The 22911-nt window shown below is 42.3% G+C and overlaps 1 protein-coding gene across 3 annotated transcripts in view; it reads left to right on the top strand.

Moving 5' to 3' along the window:
* Positions 1-22911, top strand: part of DST (dystonin) — a 1528317-nt gene that overhangs the window by 1386384 nt on the left and 119022 nt on the right. For all 3 annotated transcript variants that reach the window (XM_086926448.1, XM_086926449.1, XM_086926451.1), the window contains 6 exons: positions 44-163; positions 281-388; positions 4126-4344; positions 13640-13843; positions 21879-22110; positions 22498-22724. In XM_086926448.1, the coding sequence (XP_086782574.1) occupies positions 44-163; positions 281-388; positions 4126-4344; positions 13640-13843; positions 21879-22110; positions 22498-22724 (1110 nt within the window). The remainder of the gene's footprint in view (positions 1-43; positions 164-280; positions 389-4125; positions 4345-13639; positions 13844-21878; positions 22111-22497; positions 22725-22911) is intronic.

Below are 22911 nucleotides of genomic sequence, written 5' to 3'. Positions count from 1 at the left end.
TGCTTGTGAGGTTTCTTTCTGAAGAAATGTTCTTTCTCCTTAGTTCGAGCATGCTGCTGAGGCCGAGTTGTCTTGGATTGAAGAAACCAAAAAGAAAATTATGTCTTTAGGTGACATTAGGTTAGAGCAAGACCAGACCACGGCTCAGCTTCAAACCCAAAAGGTAGGTCTATTAGTTTAAAGTTTCCAAAATGCAGACAATTCAGCTTCTTTCTTCATGTATTTAAATATTTTACTCCATGTAGGATATCTTGTGATATGTCTGCTTCTACTTTGTTAGGCATTTACCATGGAAATATTACGGCACAAGGATGCCGTCGATCAGCTTGTGACTTCTGCGGATAAGATTATGTGTACCTGCATGGAGGAAGAGAAGCAGTCAATGAAGGTATGTTCTCTCTGATCATATTCTATGATTAATGCCCTTCAAGCCCAGGTGATCAAAGTTTGTGAGTTTAAATAGTTGAAAAAAAGTTATATATAACAAAAATGCCAAATGTTCCTAGAGTCGTCATGCCCTTGCCTTTTCTGATGTATCATGTTTAATTGAAATCAAACAAGCCAAGGTACTAGCTCTCTGACGATCTACTTCGCCCATAAGTTTATCAGCTTCACTTTTCCTAAATAAGTCAGGTGGAGCCAAATTACCGCATGGAATTTCACTCCACCTGATTATAGGTAGGTAGATTTTCTGGCTGTGGAAAAACCATACCTAACCTCTAAATGTACTGTGCTATGTGTAAACATTAGTCATTCAAATCTCAGAGACTTCTATTGAGTTGGACAGCAAAACCCCAGCAAGGTGCCCGATTGCATCATGGGACATGGCAACAATGTATTGACGTTGCAAGACTATATCCATACCCAGGCCTTCCCTTCAGAGGAAGTAATAATAAAACAGTGTCTATCGGAGAACATCAGCCATGTACTCTTCAAAGTCCTGAGCACGTTTCTGCTTGGACAAGCTACCTTGATGGACCTGCTCAACTAGAACAGCTAAAACCGTTAATTTTAGAGCTCACTGAATTCTGTGCAAACCTCCTGATAAATTTACCACCGGCCATGCCATGATTGTGGCTGTACCAGTGAATTCTTCACACAGTGTTCTTTTCTGCCTGAGGTTCTGTAAACTAGCACAAGTGTCTCCTCTGCTTCTGTCGGAATGGAGAAACTTACTTAAAAGAGAACAAAACTAAAACTGAAGAGTAGACGGAATTACATTTCCCTCAACCACTGGTCAATCATTTGTTTGTTCACAGTGCCACTCAGGCAGGCATCATACTGCCTTGGTGTTGCCTCAGTGCGAACAGTCTAGCCGGACATGTTAGCCTATGTTCGCACAAGTAAACCTAAAAGGTCCTAACTTTATTGGGCTTTATCACTGATGGGGTAGCTTGACTCATTGGCACTCTGAGGTATAGTCTCACTGATAAAACTAAAAAGTGCTTGAAGTATGCTCAGTCATTGGTAATTATTTTGGGGGCATGTTCTAGTCCATTTGTTTTCCTTCTGTGACACTGCAAACTGGGGCCAACCATTCAACCATTTGTAAATCAGCTTTGCTGCTGTTCTAATAAGAACAGTTTAGTTCATGCTGCTAGGCCTTGTCCCCACTGAACGGCACCACAAGCGACCTTAGACTCCTAGATTACTCTAGGATATCACTTTACTGGAAAATGGGACGCTAATAGTGCCTTTTGGATGCGGAGTGGCAGTCTCTGTAAATATTTTTGTCCACCCTAAGCGTGGAAGGGTATGCTCAGATGTGAGTCCCTTGCTCATTGCACCATCAGGATTCAAGCAAGCCGGGCCGAAGAGGCTGAAATGCCAGAAACCGGTCCCCGGTAGCTTGTTTCCTTCCCAGTGTAAGAATTGGCTTTTGTAGTTTGGTTTGCCCTGTTCCCATCATGCACTGGGACAGGAACAGACTAATTTGCATACAGCCAGGTTCTGAAACTGGGATGGTGCAGTGAGCTAAAAAACGGTGTTGGATCTAGCCCTGATCTCTTGACTGGGTGAGAGTATTCTGTTTAATTCAGAGACTCTGTCCCTCACCACCCCTTGTTGTAAATATTTTTGTCCACCCTAAGCGTGGAAGGGTATGCTCAGATGTGAGTCCCTTGCTCATTGCACCATCAGGATTCAAGCAAGCCGGGCCGAAGAGGCTGAAATGCCAGAAGCCGGTCCCCGGTAGCTTGTTTCCTTCCCAGTGTAAGAATTGGCTTTTGTAGTTTGGTTTGCCCTGTTCCCATCATGCACTGGGACAGGAACAGACTAATTTGCATACAGCCAGGTTCTGAAACTGGGATGGTGCAGTGAGCTAAAAAACGGTGTTGGATCTAGCCCTGATCTCTTGACTGGGTGAGAGTATTCTGTTTAATTCAGAGACTCTGTCCCTCACCACCCCTTGTTGTAAATATTTTTGTCCACCCTAAGCGTGGAAGGGTATGCTCAGATGTGAGTCCCTTGCTCATTGCACCATCAGGATTCAAGCAAGCCGGGCCGAAGAGGCTGAAATGCCAGAAACCGGTCCCCGGTAGCTTGTTTCCTTCCCAGTGTAAGAATTGGCTTTTGTAGTTTGGTTTGCCCTGTTCCCATCATGCACTGGGACAGGAACAGACTAATTTGCATACAGCCAGGTTCTGAAACTGGGATGGTGCAGTGAGCTAAAAAACGGTGTTGGATCTAGCCCTGATCTCTTGACTGGGTGAGAGTATTCTGTTTAATTCAGAGACTCTGTCCCTCACCACCCCTTGTTGTAAATATTTTTGTCCACCCTAAGCGTGGAAGGGTATGCTCAGATGTGAGTCCCTTGCTCATTGCACCATCAGGATTCAAGCAAGCCGGGCCGAAGAGGCTGAAATGCCAGAAACCGGTCCCCGGTAGCTTGTTTCCTTCCCAGTGTAAGAATTGGCTTTTGTAGTTTGGTTTGCCCTGTTCCCATCATGCACTGGGACAGGAACAGACTAATTTGCATACAGCCAGGTTCTGAAACTGGGATGGTGCAGTGAGCTAAAAAACGGTGTTGGATCTAGCCCTGATCTCTTGACTGGGTGAGAGTATTCTGTTTAATTCAGAGACTCTGTCCCTCACCACCCCTTGTTGTAAATATTTTTGTCCACCCTAATCGTGGAAGGGTATGCTCAGATGTGAGTCCCTTGCTCATTGCACCATCAGGATTCAAGCAAGCCGGGCCGAAGAGGCTGAAATGCCAGAAACCGGTCCCCGGTAGCTTGTTTCCTTCCCAGTGTAAGAATTGGCTTTTGTAGTTTGGTTTGCCCTGTTCCCATCATGCACTGGGACAGGAACAGACTAATTTGCATACAGCCAGGTTCTGAAACTGGGATGGTGCAGTGAGCTAAAAAACGGTGTTGGATCTAGCCCTGATCTCTTGACTGGGTGAGAGTATTCTGTTTAATTCAGAGACTCTGTCCCTCACCACCCCTTGTTGTAAATAGTCTCTGAAAAAGACACACTTTTGAATTCAAATGGAAATTATATGCCAAATTTGGGTTACGCTCTGCCTTTTTCCTTTACAATTCTTTACAGATGGTACCATGTTTACTGGCAGTAGTCTTGCGCATGCTAATACTTCCCTTGTTTGCACAGACACAACTTAGACAGCACTTCTCCATCCCTGCAGTGCTGTAAAGCAATTCTGTGACTCACAATAAAAAAATGCAATAAAATGCTAAAAGTCAAACAGGTTTTACAGAAACGAGATAGTCTAGCAACGGGCATGTGCTTAACTGAGCACTTTCATTTTAGCAGACTCTTTCTCAAGGAGTCCCACTACAGTGATATCCCCAGAACTCTCTTGGGACATGTTAGGAGAAGATGACACCATAATAAAGTGCTTCCATAACACGGAGAGCACTCTAGGATTATTAGCACGTTTTCAGCTGTGGCAAGCACGTCACTGCAAAGGGTAGTTTTCAGGCCATGCTATAAAAATCTTTTTTATCCTCACAGGTCTGTCATGGAAAAGGGATTTCTTTCCAGTAGCAGTAACATCCAGCTATCAAAACTCCTTATTGTATCAAAAGTTTAATTCACTAGTATTTGGGCGCTGCAAAGAAAAAAGTAACATGACACTTTTTCAAAATTCTGTTTTTTATCTTGCAGAACAAGTTAGAAGCCCTGGAGAAGGACTATGACGCGTTATGCCATCTGAACTCTGAAAGGTACCTCCAGCTAGAGCGTGCCCAGTCACTGGTCAGCCAGTTTTGGGAAACATATGAGGAGCTTTGCCCCTGGCTTGAGGATACCGAAGCCATTATTTCACAGTTCCCAGCACCAGCTCTGGAATATGAAACTTTAAAACAGCAACAGGAGGAAATCAGGGTAAGCATGGTCTGTCTGAAATGCCATAACATTTATCAGAAGTCCTAGATTGAATTGTTTACAGGAACCTTGGAAGAAACACCCTCCGATAAGAACATCATAAAGTGAGCAACTGGTTGTAGACAGTGTTAAGCTCAAACCACAGCTCTGTCTACATCCACCCTCTTGCAAATGGTACCAGAAACTATATTTCTCTTCTTACTTTGTCATCGAATTAGATGTATGTGTTTGAACACACAGTATAAATGTGAAGTACATCCTAGAGATAGTTTTTGCTGCCTTACCAGGCTTGTGTAATAAAAAAAATCAGAAATAAAACATATTTACATACATATAGATAGAGGGATTTCGGTCAGTCACTTTATCTATTGTTCTATTAAACTATCCTTCACATTTTGCTTCTGTCCACCACAGCCTACAGCATGGGACAGTGGGTCAGCTCACTTGACCCATTGGATTTCTTGTACTGAGTGACAGCATTGTGTCTTATCACATGTACAATTTGCCTAAAAGGAAGTGTATTTCAATGCCTGGTTTGATGGGGTAATACTTGACTTTGCCAGTGTGTTTTTCTTTCAACTTATTATAGTTGTTTTAGCTATCCTTATGTGTTTAGACTGTGCCGTCAGGTTACAGCAGTTCAAAGTCAATTGTACATTTCCTCTGCACTAATTAAGTATCAGATTTTCATGTGATAATCATTAAAATTATTAAAATTTCCATACTTGTTTTAAGTACACCTCCCTGTATACTATAGTTGTTTAAATGTTATTGTGCTGTATAGCTACAAAAAAAGTTTTTATAATTAACCTACTCTCCAGCTTGACAAGGCCATACCTATTGGTTTTCTGAAAGTGTTCTTGTTTTAGCGATGAGGTTTTCATATTTGATTTATAAATTGTGCACTTAGGCTATTGCTATTTTGACTAAAATTTCTTTAAGCAAATGTTATATAACAATTAAGCTCCTCTATGCTGAGTTGTACTGACAATAAAATGCTTCACTCAAAAAGAACAGTATCTTCCAAGTGTCTCCATTGCGAGGTGTGTAAGAGCTAGTGGCAGTGCAGCTACAGCGTCATATCTAAGGCACCAGATTCTGCCGGGGGCTGTTGTTAGAGGGTTTGATGCAAACATGATTTAAGTACCAGGAGGTCTCCTTTATATCATCCTAAAAGTTACCCACAGACAACTTCCATTGCTGTCACACGACACCCCAGAAATGAAAGAAAGATGAGTGGTTGAGTGCACCTTGCTCTCACCTGTCCCAGATCTCTGCCCACTTGATGGAGGTAGCAGTAAGGTGTCTTTTTCCTCTTGATGTACCGACTGAGGAATGGAAATGAGGGCCAGTGTGTTCGGGAAAAACTTCAGTAAAGTTTCACTTGGAAAGATGCAGAGATTCCTATTGTGATTGCTAAATATGTATGAATGAGGTGTTTTTATTGAAAACATTTTTCATAGTATCATGGTGGTGACTAAGCGATTCTGCTACTGGATATCAACACTCCGAATATCGTAGTGCAAAAACGTTTGATAGAGATTTGTTACAACAGATTCCTCACCTTTTTTAATATTCCCAAGGCATCAGTCTGGATCTGGAAACCTTTGATCATTACCTCTGCATGCCAGTAGGTGGTTATGTGCCACTTCACACTGTGGCCAGACCACTCCAAAAATGACATGCAGGACCAATGTAAGCGCCACTTCCGTGGCTGACACCAGTTATTTTCTTTCTGCGCCACCAGTTGTGGATCCAGAGCTACCTCTCATCTCTTTGAGATAGTGGTTTGACAAAAAAATGTCAGTGTGCAAAAGAAAGTCTACTCTGAAAATAACAGGTTTCAAGCCCTGTAAGGAGTATTGCAAGCAAATGTCTGCGACAGATCATCACCAAGTTTGCCTGTGGTGCCTGGGGTCGAGCCATGACTCCAAAACCTGCAGTGACTGTCCGTCGATGAACCCAAAGGTCATATGGGACTATAAGGTGAAGCTCTACATTGCCAAGAATCAAGTGACACCACATTGTGACTGGTCCCAGTCAAAGTGCTGGTCTTGATCGCACTTCTGGTGTAGAAGCCTCAGGAGCTGATCCTGTGGTCAATCTTCTTTGCGCTCCAAATCTTCAGATAAGGTGAAGAAGAAGCACAAAAAATTTAATTGAGTCTGTCCCATGCCTCTCAATCTCGCTCCTGAAGTCAGTTAATGTCGAAGCCCAACCCTTAACTTGTCAAGGCACAACCTGAGTGTCCATGGCATCTACAAAAGGTCATGCCCTGACTCTTTGGATCCCTTCCAACTCCTGCTGGCATGCCTATTGGCTCCATGGAGCCGCAAGGCCCTCCATCTGGATTATTGCCAACAGGTTCATCCTCTATGCCAATTGGACCCTAGAATCTATCACAGGCCTGCTTCCGGTGCCCAGACCTACTCTGACTCCATCGACTCCAGAGGAGAAGGTGGCCTTTGAGGTCTTTGAGTCGGTGCCATAATGAAGTGCTCAGTTACTGTCTAATCACAACCAGCACCACTTGATATTCCACCTCCACAAGGAAGATCCCACATGGTATATTCTTTGTTTGGCACAGATTATGGCAGTGATCATGAAGCAGGCAATACGATTGTTCAATCCTACCATGAACCAAACTGGTATGATAAACTACAAGATGCCTGTGGCCTCAACACTTCTCATGACTCTGGCTGCCTCACACCCCCAGGCTCCTGCCACTGAAGAGATTGCTTTTTGTGGTGATCATATGGAGGGCGGCAGAAGTTCTCAACCTCCTTCTAGCTCCCCACCTTAGAGGTCAAAAACAGTTTCTTGACTGAAGTTCTCCAGTCAGACACACTACTACTAAACCCCTATTACCCTTTAACAAGACCCTAATTGATACCATTTTAGCGGTCTGGGACAAATCTTGCTTTGGCCCTCTGATAAACCACCAAATGGCACAATGCCACACACCTGCCAAAGGCGATCCTGCATTTCTGTCTCGTACCCCTCTCCCGAGAGCTAAGTGTACAGGCATTGACTAGCCAGACAAATTTAAACACTTTCCCGACTACTACCCCCGATTGGAGTCCAAAAGAGTAGAAACCTCTGTGAAGAGAGTATTTTCCTCCACAAGTTTGGCCCTCAGGTCTGTTAATGGCAGTTGCTTACTAGGGGCCTGATTCACAAAGGTAAACTTGCACACTTGTGTATGTTTACAATGGTTTGGTATTCAGAAAGGGATTTAAGAGTAGCATCTTTATGAGGGCGGCCTCTCCACACATAAACAGATAAGACAGTCCTGTCTTTTTCTTCACTGAGAATCCGCAGTGGTAAATATACTACTTGTAATCCTTTTGTGAATACCAAACAATCATAAACATATACAAATATGCAAGTTTATCTTTGTGATTTAGGTCCTAGGATGCTATTTCCATACAATTTGGGATTCAGTGGCTCAAATCCTCTCAGGCGTCCCAGAAGATCGCTGACTTGTCCCAATACAAGCTATAAGGGATAGTCGCGGTGCAGCTAAGTTCTCAATTCATTGTGGCTTGGATACTACTGATTCCATCGGGCAAGCAATTGGTACCAATGTCGCCATTCACCGCGACATCTGGCTGCAGTCAACAGGTTTTTCAGGTGATGTGAAATCATCCCTCATAAACATGCCCTTTGATGGGATTTGACTGTTTGGGGACAAGGCAGATTCTACTCCTGAGCGGTTCAAAGAGAGCAGGGCCACAGCACATTCCCTCTGCTGTCTTCCCCACCTTGCCAGAGCATTCGCCCTACCTTTCCTTTACAGTTTTGGCAGAAGTACCCCATACCAGCAGGCAGTTCAGCCTCAACAAGGTGCCCACCATTTTCACAGCCATGGCACACACCAACCCCGCGGTCTAAGTCATTGAGCTGCTCAGCCCACTACCCCTTGACCTCACTGCTCCACCTACCAAACCCCTTTAGCCTGCCCTTAGTGATGTACAGCCATTCGGTTGGTGGTAGGATCCACTGATTCTTGCTGGGTTGGTAGACTATAACATCAAACAGGTGTGTCCTGCAGATAGTCTGGAAAGGATACTGGCTGTTCTTCATTGAAACTCCACTGCACATTAAACTGTCCCCTGTAAGACTGATGGAGGATCACCTGTTTGTCTTACTGCAGGAAGTGTAGGCCCTTTTGAATAAAGGCATTATAGAGAGGGTCCCAGCACCAGAAGTAGGTCGTTGTTGTAATTCCCACTACTAGCTGGTGCCAAAAGAAGGATGAAGACCTTTGTCCAATTTTAGACCTGCCCTATCTCAACCCCTTCTTCCGGAAAGGCAAATTCAGAATGCTCATACTAGCCCAGGTCTTGTCTGTCCTCAACCCTGGAGGATGGTGTTGTATTTGCAGGACACCTATTTCCATATACTCATCCTGCCAGCCCATCGACGCTACCTGGGGTTCATGGTGGAACATGAGCATTTTCAGTTTGCTGTGCTCCCCTTTGGTCTCACCAGTACACTTCTGGTGTTCACGAAAGGGATGGCAGTGGTAGCAAAACACCTTTGGAGGTCAGGGTCCCAGTATTCTGTTTTTTCGACGTCTGGCTGTTGAAGGCAGGCTCGCCCAAGGCACTCATCATCCACCTCCATACTACAACAAGCCTCCTGCCATCTTTGGGGCTCACTAACAGCATGCCAAAATCACACCAGACTCCTTCTTAGATGCTCTCCTTCATGTGAGTCATTCCAGACACTGCTTGGGTTCGTGCTTTTCCCCCTGAATGGAGAGTTCAGCACATTCACACTATGATCCCTCTCTTTCAGCCTCTGTCCTTGGTTTCAGTGAGATTAATTTTCAATATTTTGTCCTCGATATTGTGTGCCATTGATATTCTGGTGTTAATAGTCAGGGTGCACACCTATTAAGCCATTGGTGGCAGAATACTCACAAAGAGCGGTGGCGAAGGTGATTTGCGATACATGTGACAGTACACATCATCATAATCTCCATACGTTTACATTTAAAATTTTTAAAAGTATAAGGAACAGGGAAACGTGATTTGTCAGCCTCTAATACTTAAAGCTCATCGATTATTTGGAAAGGGCAAGGTTTATATCAGAGTTTATAAAATAATATTTTTTTACATATTGAATAAGCCATGCCGGTGCTGTGGCGTTTGCCAATGGCCCTTGTCTAACAGAGTCATCTATTCTTATTTTTAACAGTGTATTTTATTTTAAAATACGATATTACATCTACGGGCACTTTGTGAGTTTCTACGCCAAATTTGGCTCACCAACTGTAGCCTATGTTTTACTATTATAAAGCATTTCTTTTCGTTTGTAGCTGACTTTAGCTGACATTTATCTTCCCGCGTTTGACGTACTTTTTTCCAAAGCTCTTGGCCTGGGGTTGAGACACAGTTCAAGATGAAATGGTAATTCAATTGTACTGTGCTCTAGAAAATTAGTTTACATTTAAATGGACCCTTCGTTCAAGGCAGTAAAGATGTGAAAAACTGGATGTCTGTCTTCATTAACAATCGATTTAATTCCAGATTATGACGTTTATTATGGGGTGACTGCCCATATTAATGTCATCCATATCCTAAATATGTGATGTTTTCTGAGCTAAATTTTAATTAATTCTTATTTGGGAGTTATTAATACATTTTGTCATCTGCATGTTGCCGTAGCGAAGGTGTATGCCCACATCCAGACAAAGGGATACAAGCCGCAGTACTTGGCTGACTCTGAGAATGAGAAGTAGGATTGTATGCTTGTCCCTTGAAAAATGAATTACAGATAAGAACTTCCTAGCTGTTTGAATCGGTTGTCATTTACTAACTATGAAATCCTACTATCATTAAATCTGCACAGTACACAGCAGTTAGCATTACATCGAGAAATTAATTATTCAGTTTGAACACATTGGATCATTTGTTGTTTTTACAGAGAAGCATATTTTTTATTTACTGATGCCCACCCCTTGAACTAATGATTCAAATATGTCTTTCAAATGTATATGGCTTCTGTCTTGACAAAATACTACACTATTGGTGGTTCATGGCATTCATCGCTCTGTTGTTGCAGCTGAAAGTAAAGATCTCCATCTTCTCCCACCCCTTCTCTTCCATCGAGTGATGCATGTTTTGCTTTGTCTGGCTCTGCAAACCCCATCTCATGCACAGTTCAGGATTTTTGAGTTTAGTTTATCAACATGCCGGACAGGCTCATATTCAAGCAGCATGGAGCTGCACCTGGCTGCTGTGTATGTTTAGGCCATCTCCTTCTGGCAGCCATCTTACAATGGTTTCTCGTCTCTGCTCCACTGATGCCTGCTCTTTTGTCCTGTAGGTACAGCTGGGCGCAACAGCTGAAGTGGAAACATCTCAATACTCCTTATGGTCACTGCTGCTCACTGCCAATTCTCTTCTCCGCCTGTTCAGGTTTCCAGCCTGTTTAGGGTGCATTGTTTGGTCCTTAGGGATATGTAGTTTGTATGCTCCGTTGTGGCAGTCAGTGTCATAAAGATGGAGTGTGCTTTTTACATGGTAATCGCAATGGACTATTAAATAATTTTAGTGCTAGGTGCTCAGACCTGCAATTAAGATAACTCATGCGCCACGATGTGGGCTGCTCCCACTCTATCGTCCCTTATTTTCATGCTAAATTTTCTGTTTATCTGTTTCTGATCGGCTGTGGATATATATATATATTTGCTCCAGATTATATTCATACACTGGCTAGCTGCTGCAAAAGCACACATGTGTTGTGCGAATCATTCCGATCGTCCAATGTAATCTTCTTCCGGATTTTCTCAGCAGTTTATTTTAAGTCAAGAGGCTGATTAGCTGTAATCCAGCAAGCCTGCTTAGAAATATGTTTAAATCTGTAAGGTTTTTGTCTTTTATTACACTCTGTTTGCAAACATACAAAAGCAGAAAAAGTGAAATGCGTCTTACTTGGTTTAGTACCTTTGATGAAGCTGAGATTTCTTGTGATTGAATCATTTTAGTAGGCAGTATTGTACTTTGCAACGAGGAAGCAATTACAGATGGATGAGCAGACAGCTCTTAAAATCTCGGATCAGAAGTTACTAATCCACTGACTAAACTGGAACCGCAGGCAGAGACTTGACAACCTGCCAAATTACTAGAAGGGTGGATTGATGAGTTACAACTGCGATAAAGCTTCAAATGGTCTATCTAAAATACGAAGGTCAAACCACCTCAACTGTCTTAAACAGCTTTGCTCTCCAAACATAGAGGTACAGCGAGGGCCTTTCTTTCCTCCATTAAAAGCAAACCAACATCATTAAGCTAAAAGGAGGCCTCCAACAAGGTGTTTATGAATACGTGTTATCAGGAACTGTACTGATCCATGGCATCTGAATGCAGGCAACCTACTGAGCTTTCATGTTGCTTTTGCAATTCTTTCTTGATGATAGAGACCAAGAATAGCAGCCCATAAATTTCTGAAAAGCCAGCAACAGCATTATTTTAAGTGTGCCAAGTTGACATCTATTTCGGAGACCGAGACAACTAGAATTGTCTCTTGATGCTGACCTGCCAAATTATCTCGAGTATTCACTTTCTAAATTGCTAGAACAATGATAGATGGGTTGGGCAACCAGACCAGTGACTTTTAGGTGAGAAGGCACACAGACACATAACATAATGCCCACCACCTGTCCTGTTGAGCGGCCAACAATGATAATGAAAGAGAATGAACTTCCCTGCACCTTAACAACAGTACATGCACCGTGTGGTACTTTGGGAGACACTGGATTTTGAGAAGATGGTGCTCTTCCCTTCCAGTAATGTCCTTTCCAATATCACATGATTTAGTTTCTTCCCCAGCCCTAACCGGACTCCACACTAATTTACCTGCTGAAGGTAAGGACAGGAAAGATGTCTGGGAGACTCCCTGGTGTTTACCATGGCAGTGAATGCAGTACTGGACTGACTGCAGCTCGCACAATTAGTTTCTGAATGAGGATGATCTTCTCAGCGTAATAATTTATTCCAGAGTCAAATAGTTCATTGACATCAATTGTAGCAGAAAACAAATACATGCTAGCCTGTTTAAAATAACACACAATGCCCTTTCTTGACACCATAAACAAATTGCTCCACGGACTTCGGAGTTATCGGTAATATCATTGTGCTTGAACTCTAATTATTAACTTGATGTAGAGTGGATATGAAAAACCTCAAAACCACCTAGGAAGAGTCTAGGGCCTGATTCTGTTAGTGTATGCGTGATGCAGGGAAACAGGCACCCTAACATAATCTGCTCCCACCCGGTGATCTGTCACTGACTGCTGTGCCACTCACCTTGTGGCTGCTTAGCATCTTCTGAGCCATGCTTCTGAGGGCTATCTAGGTTGCTTTGTCTGTGCATGCTCCATGACTGCTGCCCTGTCGCAGTGTGAAATCTGCACCATGGTATTTCTAGGACCTTTGGAATGCATGCAAATGCTCAAATTCGTAACCTGATAGAGCTGTACACTGAGCTAATCTGGCTGTTTAATGTTCCTAATGATGGAGGGAAGAGACGATCATGATCCAATAAAGCAGGGTACTTCTCGGACTATACCCAGAAGCCCCATGGTGACATTACCTCCCCTGACCGCCTTAAGAACAAAAATAGAGAATGTAAGGAGACTCCTTGGTGCTACTCGTAGCTTTTCTATACAGAGCTAACTCCCAAAATCATAAACCTTATTTAAAACATCTTGAAAAACAGACACTCGATTCTGTATTTAACTCTGGAAAAATTGACTTTCTAATAAAGAAAATACACTTCAAGCCATCCAAATACATTTAAGTCTTTGGGTAGTACTGTTTGGTACTGCATGATGTTCCGTAAGTCAAAAATTGAAAATATCAAAGTCTTTGTTTAATAAGGTATATCTCATAACCTTCTTGGATGTTGCTGAATTAAGATGCACATAGTTACACACAGACACACATACACACAAACAATCCATATTATCTCTATAAAGTAAACAACAAATGTTACTTGTTTTACTTTCACAGTTAGGTGCATATTTTGCAAATGTTTTTTAAATCTCATTAATGCAAAATTAAAATTGAGATAATTGAGATATAACTCACGTTTGAGACTGAGTAACCCTCTGCGAAACTGTAAATAAGGCTCTTAGTTTTTCAAGCAAGTCAATCACCTGAGTTTTTTATGTACTGGGGTACTGCTTTGATGTTGTATAGACTTGATGTATCAGATATGACTATGGCTGTCATTTTTTTGCATTTGTCTTACATACTGAAAGATTGTTGAATTTTTATTACAGCAACTCCGTGAGCTAATTGCTGAACACAAGCCTCATATAGACAAGATGAACAAGACTGGGCCTCAATTGTTGGAACTGAGCCCTGCAGAAGGCTTTTCAATTCAAGAGAAGTATGTGACAGCTGACACGCTATTCAGTAAAATTAAGGAAGATGTCAAGAAGCGTGCAGTTGAACTGGATGATGCCATCTCACAGTCATCACAGGTATCTTATCACTGTTACTACTTAACTTAATGATGTTGAATAAGTAGATATTTTAAGAATATTCTCCCAGAGCAGTGCTACCCTAACTTTTTTTGGGTCCATTTACCACTTTTTAGTACAACAAACCTTCGTGATCCACCTAGCTTTAATGGACACGATGTAGGCATTTTTTTTAATGTAACTAAAGCATTGTGTGGTAGCACATTGTCATTTACAGGGAGCACATTTCCATTGAAATGGTTACTTAATTTGCACAGACATACAGTTTTATTGATAAACTATATTGCACCGATATTCTGTGGAAATCAAGAACTCCAAGAAGAACCGCCGTGCCCTCAAGAAAGCCTGGCGCAGAGACCCGACTACAGACAACATGACCACCCTCAAGTAAGCCACCCGAAAACACCACCAGCTGATCCACACCACCAAGAAAACTGCATTTAAGGAACGACTAGACAACAACGCCCACAACACCAAGGAACTCTTCAACATTGTCAAAGAGCTCTCGAACCCTAGTGCCAGAAACAATGACATCACCCCATTGCAAGACCTCTGCAACTCGCTCGCCTCGTTCGTCCACAGCAAGATCGCAGATATACACAACAGCTTCAGCACATAGCCGACGCTCCCTACGACTGCACCAACGCCCCCCACCACCACCCTCCTCGACTGGACCGCGATCAACACCGAAGACACCATCCGCATGATGAACTCCATCCACTCCGGATCACCAACCGACCCCTGCCCTCACCACGTCTTCAACAAGGCCGACTCCATCATCGCACCCCATCTCCGGGACATCATCAACGCCTCCTTCGACACTGCCACCTTCCTAGAGAGCTGGAAGCACGCCGAACTCAGCGCCCTATTGAAGAAACCTTCAGCGGACCCCACCGAACTCAAAAACTACCGCCCCATCTCGCTCCTTCCTTTTCCTGCCAAAGTCATCGATAAGACCGTCAACAGACAGCTGGCCGCCTTCCTCGAGACGAATGGATCCCTCGACCACTCGCAGTCCGGTTTCAGAGCCAACCACAGCACAGAGACCGCCCTCATCGCAGCCACCGACGACATCCGAGCCTTGCTCGACAAAGGGGAAACGGCGGCCCTCATCCTCCTGGACCTCTCCGCAGCGTTCAACACTGTCTGCCACCGCACCCTAGTGCAGCGCCTCAGCAACATCAGAATCCAAGAGAAGGCACTGGAGTGGATCATCTCGTTCCTCGCTGGAAGAACCCAGAGAGTCCACTCCCCCCCTTCAGATCAGAGGCCACCGAAGTCATCTGCGGCGTACCACAAGGATCATCTCTCAGCCCCACCCTCTTCAACATCTACATGAGCCCCCTCGCGGCCATCGCACGCCAACACAACCTCAGCATCATCCCCTACGCCGACGATACCCAGCTGATCCTCTCCCTCACCAACGACCCTGCCACCACCAGAACCAACCTACACGAAGGGATGAAAGACGTTGCTGAGTGAATGATGAACAGCCGCCTAAAACTGAACTCAGATAAGACGGAAGTCCTCATCCTGGGATCATCACCCTTCGCCTGGGACGACTCCTGGTGGCCCCCTGCCCTGGGCAGCGCACCCAAACCAACGGACCACGCACGCAACCTGGGCTTCATCCTGGACTCCTCTCTCTCTATGACCAGACAAGTCAATGCCGTCTCCGCATTATGCTTCAACATCCTGCGCATGCTACGGAAGATCTTCCGGTGGATCCCCACCGAAACCAGGAAGACGGTCACCCAGGCGCTCGTCACCAGCCGACTGGACTATGGCAACGCCCTCTACGCCGGAACCACAGCCAAACTTCAGAAAAGGCTCCAGCGCATTCAGAACTCCTCAGCAAGACTCATCCTGGACATCCCCCGACACAGCCACATCTCCGAACCCCTGAGAGACTTGCACTGGCTCCCCGTCAGCAAGAGAATCACGTTCCGACTCCTCACCCACGCACACAAAGCTCTCCACAACCAAGGCCCCAGATACCTCAACGACCGCCTGACCTTCTACACTCCCACCCGCCAGCTACGATCAACCAGCCACGCCCTCGCCACCGTTCCCCGCATCCGAAGAGCCACTACGGTAGGAAGATACTTCTCCTACCGTACGTGGAACTCCCTCCCCCTCCACCTCCGCCTGACCCAAGACCACCTCACCTCTCCTTCAGGAAAAAACTCAAGACCTGGCCGTTCGAGCAGGTGCAGACCCCCCCCACCCCCCCACCCCCCGCCCCCCCCCCACAAGCGCCTTGAGACCCTCCGGGTGAGTAGCGCGCTATACAAATAATTCGATTGATTGATTGAATGATTTATTTCAGTAAATATTTATTATTTTTCATCACCAAGGGAAGAGTCTCGATTCGTTCTGATCCTCCTAGAATCTTTGTTTATATCACACTTAATAATTACATAAAATGTACCTAATTTTCGCTCTTCTAACTGCACAATGTGCACATTTCATTTACAGGCATTTCCATTTTGTTGTGTGTTCTGAAAAAATTACACCCTACCGCCTTTCCTGTCACACTTTATGTACCCCAGCAAGACTGTCACATCATTTAACTATTCTTTCTCTGACTTAAAAGTGAGAAGATTTTATAAACACCAGTCCCCATGTTAAAAAATAAGACATAGCCTGACATTTGACCTCTATCTTTGAAGAGCAGAAAATGTGACAAGATACATACAGAATTTAAAGGCTTATTTATTTATTGCTTGGACTTAGCGACCCACCAAAGATTGTCTCACAACCATCCAGTGCAGTTAACGAAACACTGAGCTAGGGGTCAGAGTTTGGTTATCAGGAATTCTGTTTTCTTTGCTTGCAAACAATAATATTTTTAATGACCGCAGTGCAAAATCCTTGGCATTTATATTTTTTGCCTTTGTGGGTAAGTGGCTTAAGTTGCACCAGTGGAAGATTTTATCAGTGGACAAGAACCTGCGTGTGGAATTACTGCTAATGTAGAAAAATACTGAAAAACCTCTAAAGTGGTACTCAGTCTTTACTTCCATAGTCCATTATATATGAACTTTTCACTTATATTTGATCAAAAATCTCTTGGTATCAGCATCTTGGCACAATCTCAGACACTGAAACTTTTCATCAGGGGTTCATTTTGTTCATTTGCACTCTGGTTCCAGTCCACATTGTCAATTCACATAAGAAATCATGTGATTCTTCTCACATCCGCCTTCATGTGCCACAGTTTGAAAATGTTTTGGTCTTTCAAAATGCCAAACAGTGTAGTGTGCTTTGTAGTTCTGTCTAAATTGTATATTTTAGCCAGCTCTCCCCATCACATCCAGTTATTTGTAATGCATTCAGATCTGGATTTCACATGCAAACTGCCCTATGTGCCGCACCCCATTCTCCTGCTAAAAGGAAAATGTTCTCTATATAGTGCTGAGTTACCCATGGGATCCAGGAGGGCGAAGTACTTGTAAGCACTCCATGACATGATCAAAAGTTTATGGCTGTGCCAACAAAGGTCAGGATAGCCACCTACTTTGCACTGTAAGCAGGGCAGATTTTGTGCCATCTAATTTTGTTGATTTTTGAGCAATTTTTGCTGCATTTGGTGGGAGACCAGTGGAACGCTGCTGACATAAAGGAGCTCTAAACCATGGACATGTCTTCTTATGGGCAAGCAAAATTGCACAACAAAACTGCCACACGTTTCATTTACACTTTTCTTTAAATCATGTATGTGTTAGACATGGGGGTAATGGGACAGTTGACAGAAACAGGTGGCAGTCTAACCCACCTACCTCTTGCAATCTTTTTATTTAGAGAGCAGGAGATGGTGGTTTTCATGATGGTTACCAGCTCTGTCTCAGCACATTCATGTTGATAATGGTACTAACATAGGCACTCTAAACAGGGTGACCCCCTTGGCACTGTTCTCTCTGGCATTTTTCCTGTCTGGATTAGCTATGTAAACTAGTAAACCATGTAGTCCACAAATGCCCAATACATGTTGATCTCCCTGTCCTGGGTGGACCACATTTTTCCCTCTCTTAGAGAGCCAAAATGTCTCCCAATTGAAAGGCGGTCCAACTTTAGAATGGCTTGTCTCACACACAAAGCTCTTCACACTAATAAACCTGTCTACTTGGCTTCCAAACGTAATAAGGCAGGCCAGACAAGGAATCTCACGAGTACTAACCCTCTACTTCTCATTCCACCGAAAACCTGCAAACAAAAAAACCTTATCACGCTCCTTCTCTGGAAATGTGCCAAAAACCTGGAACTCCATCCCAGTCCACCTCAGGACTAACCCTCCTTCATAAACTTCAAAAGTCAGCTCAAGGACCTCTTCCTCAACCGAACCCATTCGAATAGATAGCTGCCGCCTAAAGAGACAGAATCCCTCTGTCTCAGGAATCTTGCCCAGCACAGAATAAAGAAGCTTCGATATGAAGGCATCTACACCACCCGCCTTTTGACTCACTCCTTGCCCTCCATTCCTGAAAAGATTTTGACACGAGACATTGCTGTTTATTGATATACTTTGTGTTCGATTGCATCATGATAAATGTTGTAACGCGCTCCAATACCTTCCGGTCTGGCCAGCGCTATATAAAACTCTTAAATAAATAAATAAATAAATACTTCATTTGCATTTTTGTTTAAAGATAGACTTTTGCTTCATGGATCTTTTTTCAAAAGGTCAAACTTACTGCCATGGTGCTTTGAACATGCTAGCGCAGCTTATTTTCTGCAAAGCAAGTTCCGCCATGGAGGCAGAAGGAGCTGCTTCAAGGAAAATGGTTACAGAGAAAGCAACCAGTTCTAAAGGTGGAGGGCATTAGTCTTTAAAATGGCAACATGAAATACCTCTGAGCATCCCTTATATAGTGGATTTCCTTAAATGATCTGAATCATTTTAAACTATTTCCTTGTAAATGAACCACTAGGAGAAACAGAGTTCTGGTCTTATAGGCTGAATTTCAAACATTGGTCCACTTCTTTGTAGGAAAGGGATCAACTTTTAATGTTGCAGGGTTTCTGAAAGATATTCATTTATGTCTGCGGTTTACAATTTAGATAGTCAATTTTTGTGACACTTGCAACTTACTTTTCTGTGAACAGATAACTTCGGATATGTAGATAAAGTATAAGTCACTTCTAAGTTTGTTGATTGCAATTTCTTAATTCAAGCTTATTTTCAAGCATAGTCCATCAAAACCATACAATAAAATACAATTAACCACATACTGTAATCTTAATAAATAAATATGGATAGCAAGAGCTTAGAAACCAGAACAAAAAATATGAACACAAATAGTAATAGAAAGATCAGTAAGGCCTTTGGGATAATGTGGAACAATTAACAAACTTGACCAAGACAATGCTAAATACTGGCATATATAGGACACATACCAATATCAGAAAAACAGTTACAGGTCTGAACAAATTTGACTTATGCATGTTAAGTCCTTGTTAGTGAACACGTACTCTAATAGCTTATGCAACTAGTGTGGGCCCTTGACAGAAAACTTACTCGAAGCAGTAAGATTTATACGTTCTTTGATTCCAACTAAAGTGGTAGCAAAACCACAGAGATATGTCAATTACATGACCATGGAATTCTCATTAAATTACCCATGGCAAGAAGGAGGAGTTTGTGCTGGAATCAGTGTAACAGGCACTTTTTCTGATTCCACAATATAAAATTGTAGCTGACAGTGTTTACATTTACTAAGAGGTTTTCAGTCACATTAAAGATTATTGTAAGATATAGAGTAGCACAGCATGAGACCAGTGGTGGTGGGCATTGTTGGTATTCACATCCACCTCACCTTATACGTTTTCTAACGAAACAAGGCATGTAGACAAAGGCTTCTTCTATTTTGCATTGCTAAAAATGAAGGTATAAGACTCTCAGCACAAGAGCAAACTTGTTAAGGACAACAAAATAAAACATGTTTAATGCATATAAATAAAGAATATTAGGAAAGCGAAACACCTCAAATAATAGCAAAACATATGACATTAGTCTTACTGTGTGCCACTGATCCAATAATGTGCTTGGGTGGTATCCAGTTGTGTATGAAGCACTACGTAAACGTTACTGTTACAGTGGAAGCTTTTTCTCTAATTTCTGGGCCCATCAATGATTTTACTACTTAGTCTCTTCTCTCAGACTCTTTACATCATCCACAGAGGATTTGGTCCTCCGATGGACCTTTCTTCTTCACAGTGAGAGATGAGAAATAAAGGTGTTGAACTGTTGGTGACCCAATGAGGACCAATAATTTGTAGACCAACTCACAAATTAGTGATCCAGTTTATGTACACTATTCTCAGACTATAAGTCTCTCATGCATTAGAAATCAGATCATTGTAAGAAAAGTTCTACGGAAAGAATCTTAAGACACAATAAAAGACTCAGTCAAGTTTAGATAATGTGGTTATTGTATTAAAGATCCAAAATCAATGCATATAAGTATCATTTTAAGCTGTTCAGTCAGGATACTTACAGCTCGTAGTGTAAAATCATACATTTAGTTAAGGTAAATCTATTTCTAAATAAATGAATCCATAAAGAGAATGGCTCAGTTTAGCATTTCCTACCACCAACCGAGGCAGGAGGATGATTCAAAAGAGTTCTCTTAGCAGGAGCAAAGGTATCAAGTTAAAGTCCACTAAGGTAACAAGTCCATGGACATTGTCAAGGAATTGGAGCAATAAACAGGAAAGTTCAAGTCTGGTCTCCGACCAGGCATCTCCAAATCGTCTATCAGGCAAGTTCATCAGGAAAGGAAAAAAGGAAATGCAGGCTGGAGTCAATGGAAGAGAAGGTGGCTCTGGCAAAGGATGGTGGCTCCCTAGTCCTAAGAAAGTCACTTTATACTCCAAATCATCTATTTGTGACATCAGATGACACTATTCAGTAGTCTGACCATCATATGATATTCTTCCACTCACCAGGTATAAAATTGGTACTCCAACATATTTTCCCATGTTGCTCATGAGAAATGACTGTCCATTCCGGCCTCACAGGCTAGTTGACAAAGAGCTTATTTATTTTGTTGCTCTTCATGGATTAAGTAGAGAGGGTCAAGTTCCCACCAATTCATGCACAACAAATTGCTGGAAAAAGTGTCTTGTTGATTAAAAGAATGTTGCATAATCAGACTAGATAAAGCAACATTTGAGGAAATGTAACAAAAGTCCATTGTTCCAGGCTATGAAATAAAACAACCCAAGGAAAAAGGCAATTTAATGCATTTTAAAGTTAGAATTTCTTATTTTAGTAAAATAAACTCATAGTTAAGTTCAAGCGTAACAAAATAAATCAAGCATATCAAATATGGAAATAATTGTACTGTTGTCAGTGATTATTGCACAAAAATGTTCAACTCTAATCATGGCCTACTAGCAAAATGTACCTACGTGCAAACTATTTCTAAAAATCATTAAAATAAAATTGTTTTAAGAAATCTAAGATTCTAATAATGTCAAGCATTTATACTGAAAGGTTCTTCCATAACACATTTAGCGTAAAGATTTTGCACTACTTTTCTATTTGTTATGGGTCCTTACAGTGAAGGTAATACGGATGCTAAGTTTCATCATTAATATTTGTACAATTGTTATGTAAAACTCATTTGTTACTTGAATATACTGCTTCATATTAATAATTTGTGTTATTGTGAATCATAGAAAGCTTTTCAAACAATAATTGTTCACAATTACTTTATTATAATAATATAGTAATCAATTAATAAGCATTTCAAATGTATTATTCTAGTAATCCCTAAAATTCTGTAAAACCAAGCACACTTTTACGATGCTGGTACTTCAACTTTTCTCAGTTTCAGTGTTGTTTTTCTAGCCATGTGCAAAATGCACATTAGAGTTTTATTGTCAAAATCGGTTTTTATGTGCTGTTAAGAATGATCGGTTTTAACCCTACCACACTACTTTCCAGTGCAATACACGTTGCTGCCATTATGATGTGTTCTATTTCTTGCTTTTCCCTCATCCCCTTCTCTCTAAAACGTTCTTCACCTAGTTTCATGACAAAATTGACCCCATGCTTGAGAGTTTGGATCGCATAGCAGAGCGCTTGAGACAGCCACCTTCCATCTCAGCCGAGGTTGAGAAGATCCGAGAACAGCTTACTGAAAACAAGAATGTGTCTGTAGAACTGGAGAAACTTCAGCCGGGATATGAGACACTCAAACAGCGTGGGGAGGAGATGATTGCTCGCTCTGAGGGTGCAGATAAGGATATCTCAGCAAAAGGTAATTTACTGAGTCTAATGGTCATTCCTTTACTTCGCCGTGTGGAAGATATATACTTTATGCTATTAGTCCCTTTGCTCTTTGATAATATGATGAGTACATTTTAAAGTTTGCTGTGTTGCAAGAGGACGTAAGGTTATTTAATCCTCCCACTTAAAAAAGTGATTTCATACACCCAAGAACTTTGCCAATTGGAATCTGTATCAGTGTAATTTTTTAGTTCACAGTTTGTCCTCAGTCACTTTAAGAAATATGATATGACTCTAATCAAAATGAAAGCATAATTATTTTTGGATTGATAACACGTTGTCCATTTTTAGTAATATATGACTGTTTCTGCAGGAATGTGTTATTTATGTACTGAAAGAGCCTCTTTTTGCCACTTAGCTGTCCAGGATAAGCTCGACCAGATGGTTTTCATATGGGAGGATATCCAGGCCCTGACAGAGGAGAGAGAGGCAAAGCTGCTGGATGTGATGGAGCTGGCTGAGAAGTTCTGGTGTGATCATATCGCCCTTGTAGTCACCATTAAAGATACTCAGGACTTCATCCGTGATCTTGAAGAACCAGGGGTGGACCCATCTGTTGTCAAACAACAGCAAGAAGCTGCAGAGGTCAGTTAGAAGTTGTTCTGTAGTGTTCCCAGATATGGGAACAGGCCACGACCTTAAACAGTAAATCTGGGTTTTATAATCCATTATATACTCTAATATAAGGCTTAGCTGCCCCATACCTCTCGTACATGCATCCATTGCTTCTTTACTTTCTTTGGAGCATGCTATTTTCATTTTGATCAAGACT

The sequence above is a fragment of the Lissotriton vulgaris genome, chromosome 6 (assembly GCF_964263255.1).
Source record: "Lissotriton vulgaris chromosome 6, aLisVul1.2, whole genome shotgun sequence".
NCBI lineage: Eukaryota > Metazoa > Chordata > Amphibia > Caudata > Salamandridae > Lissotriton > Lissotriton vulgaris.
Note: the sequence above shows the minus strand (reverse complement) of the source record. Positions and strands in the feature narration are given on the sequence as shown.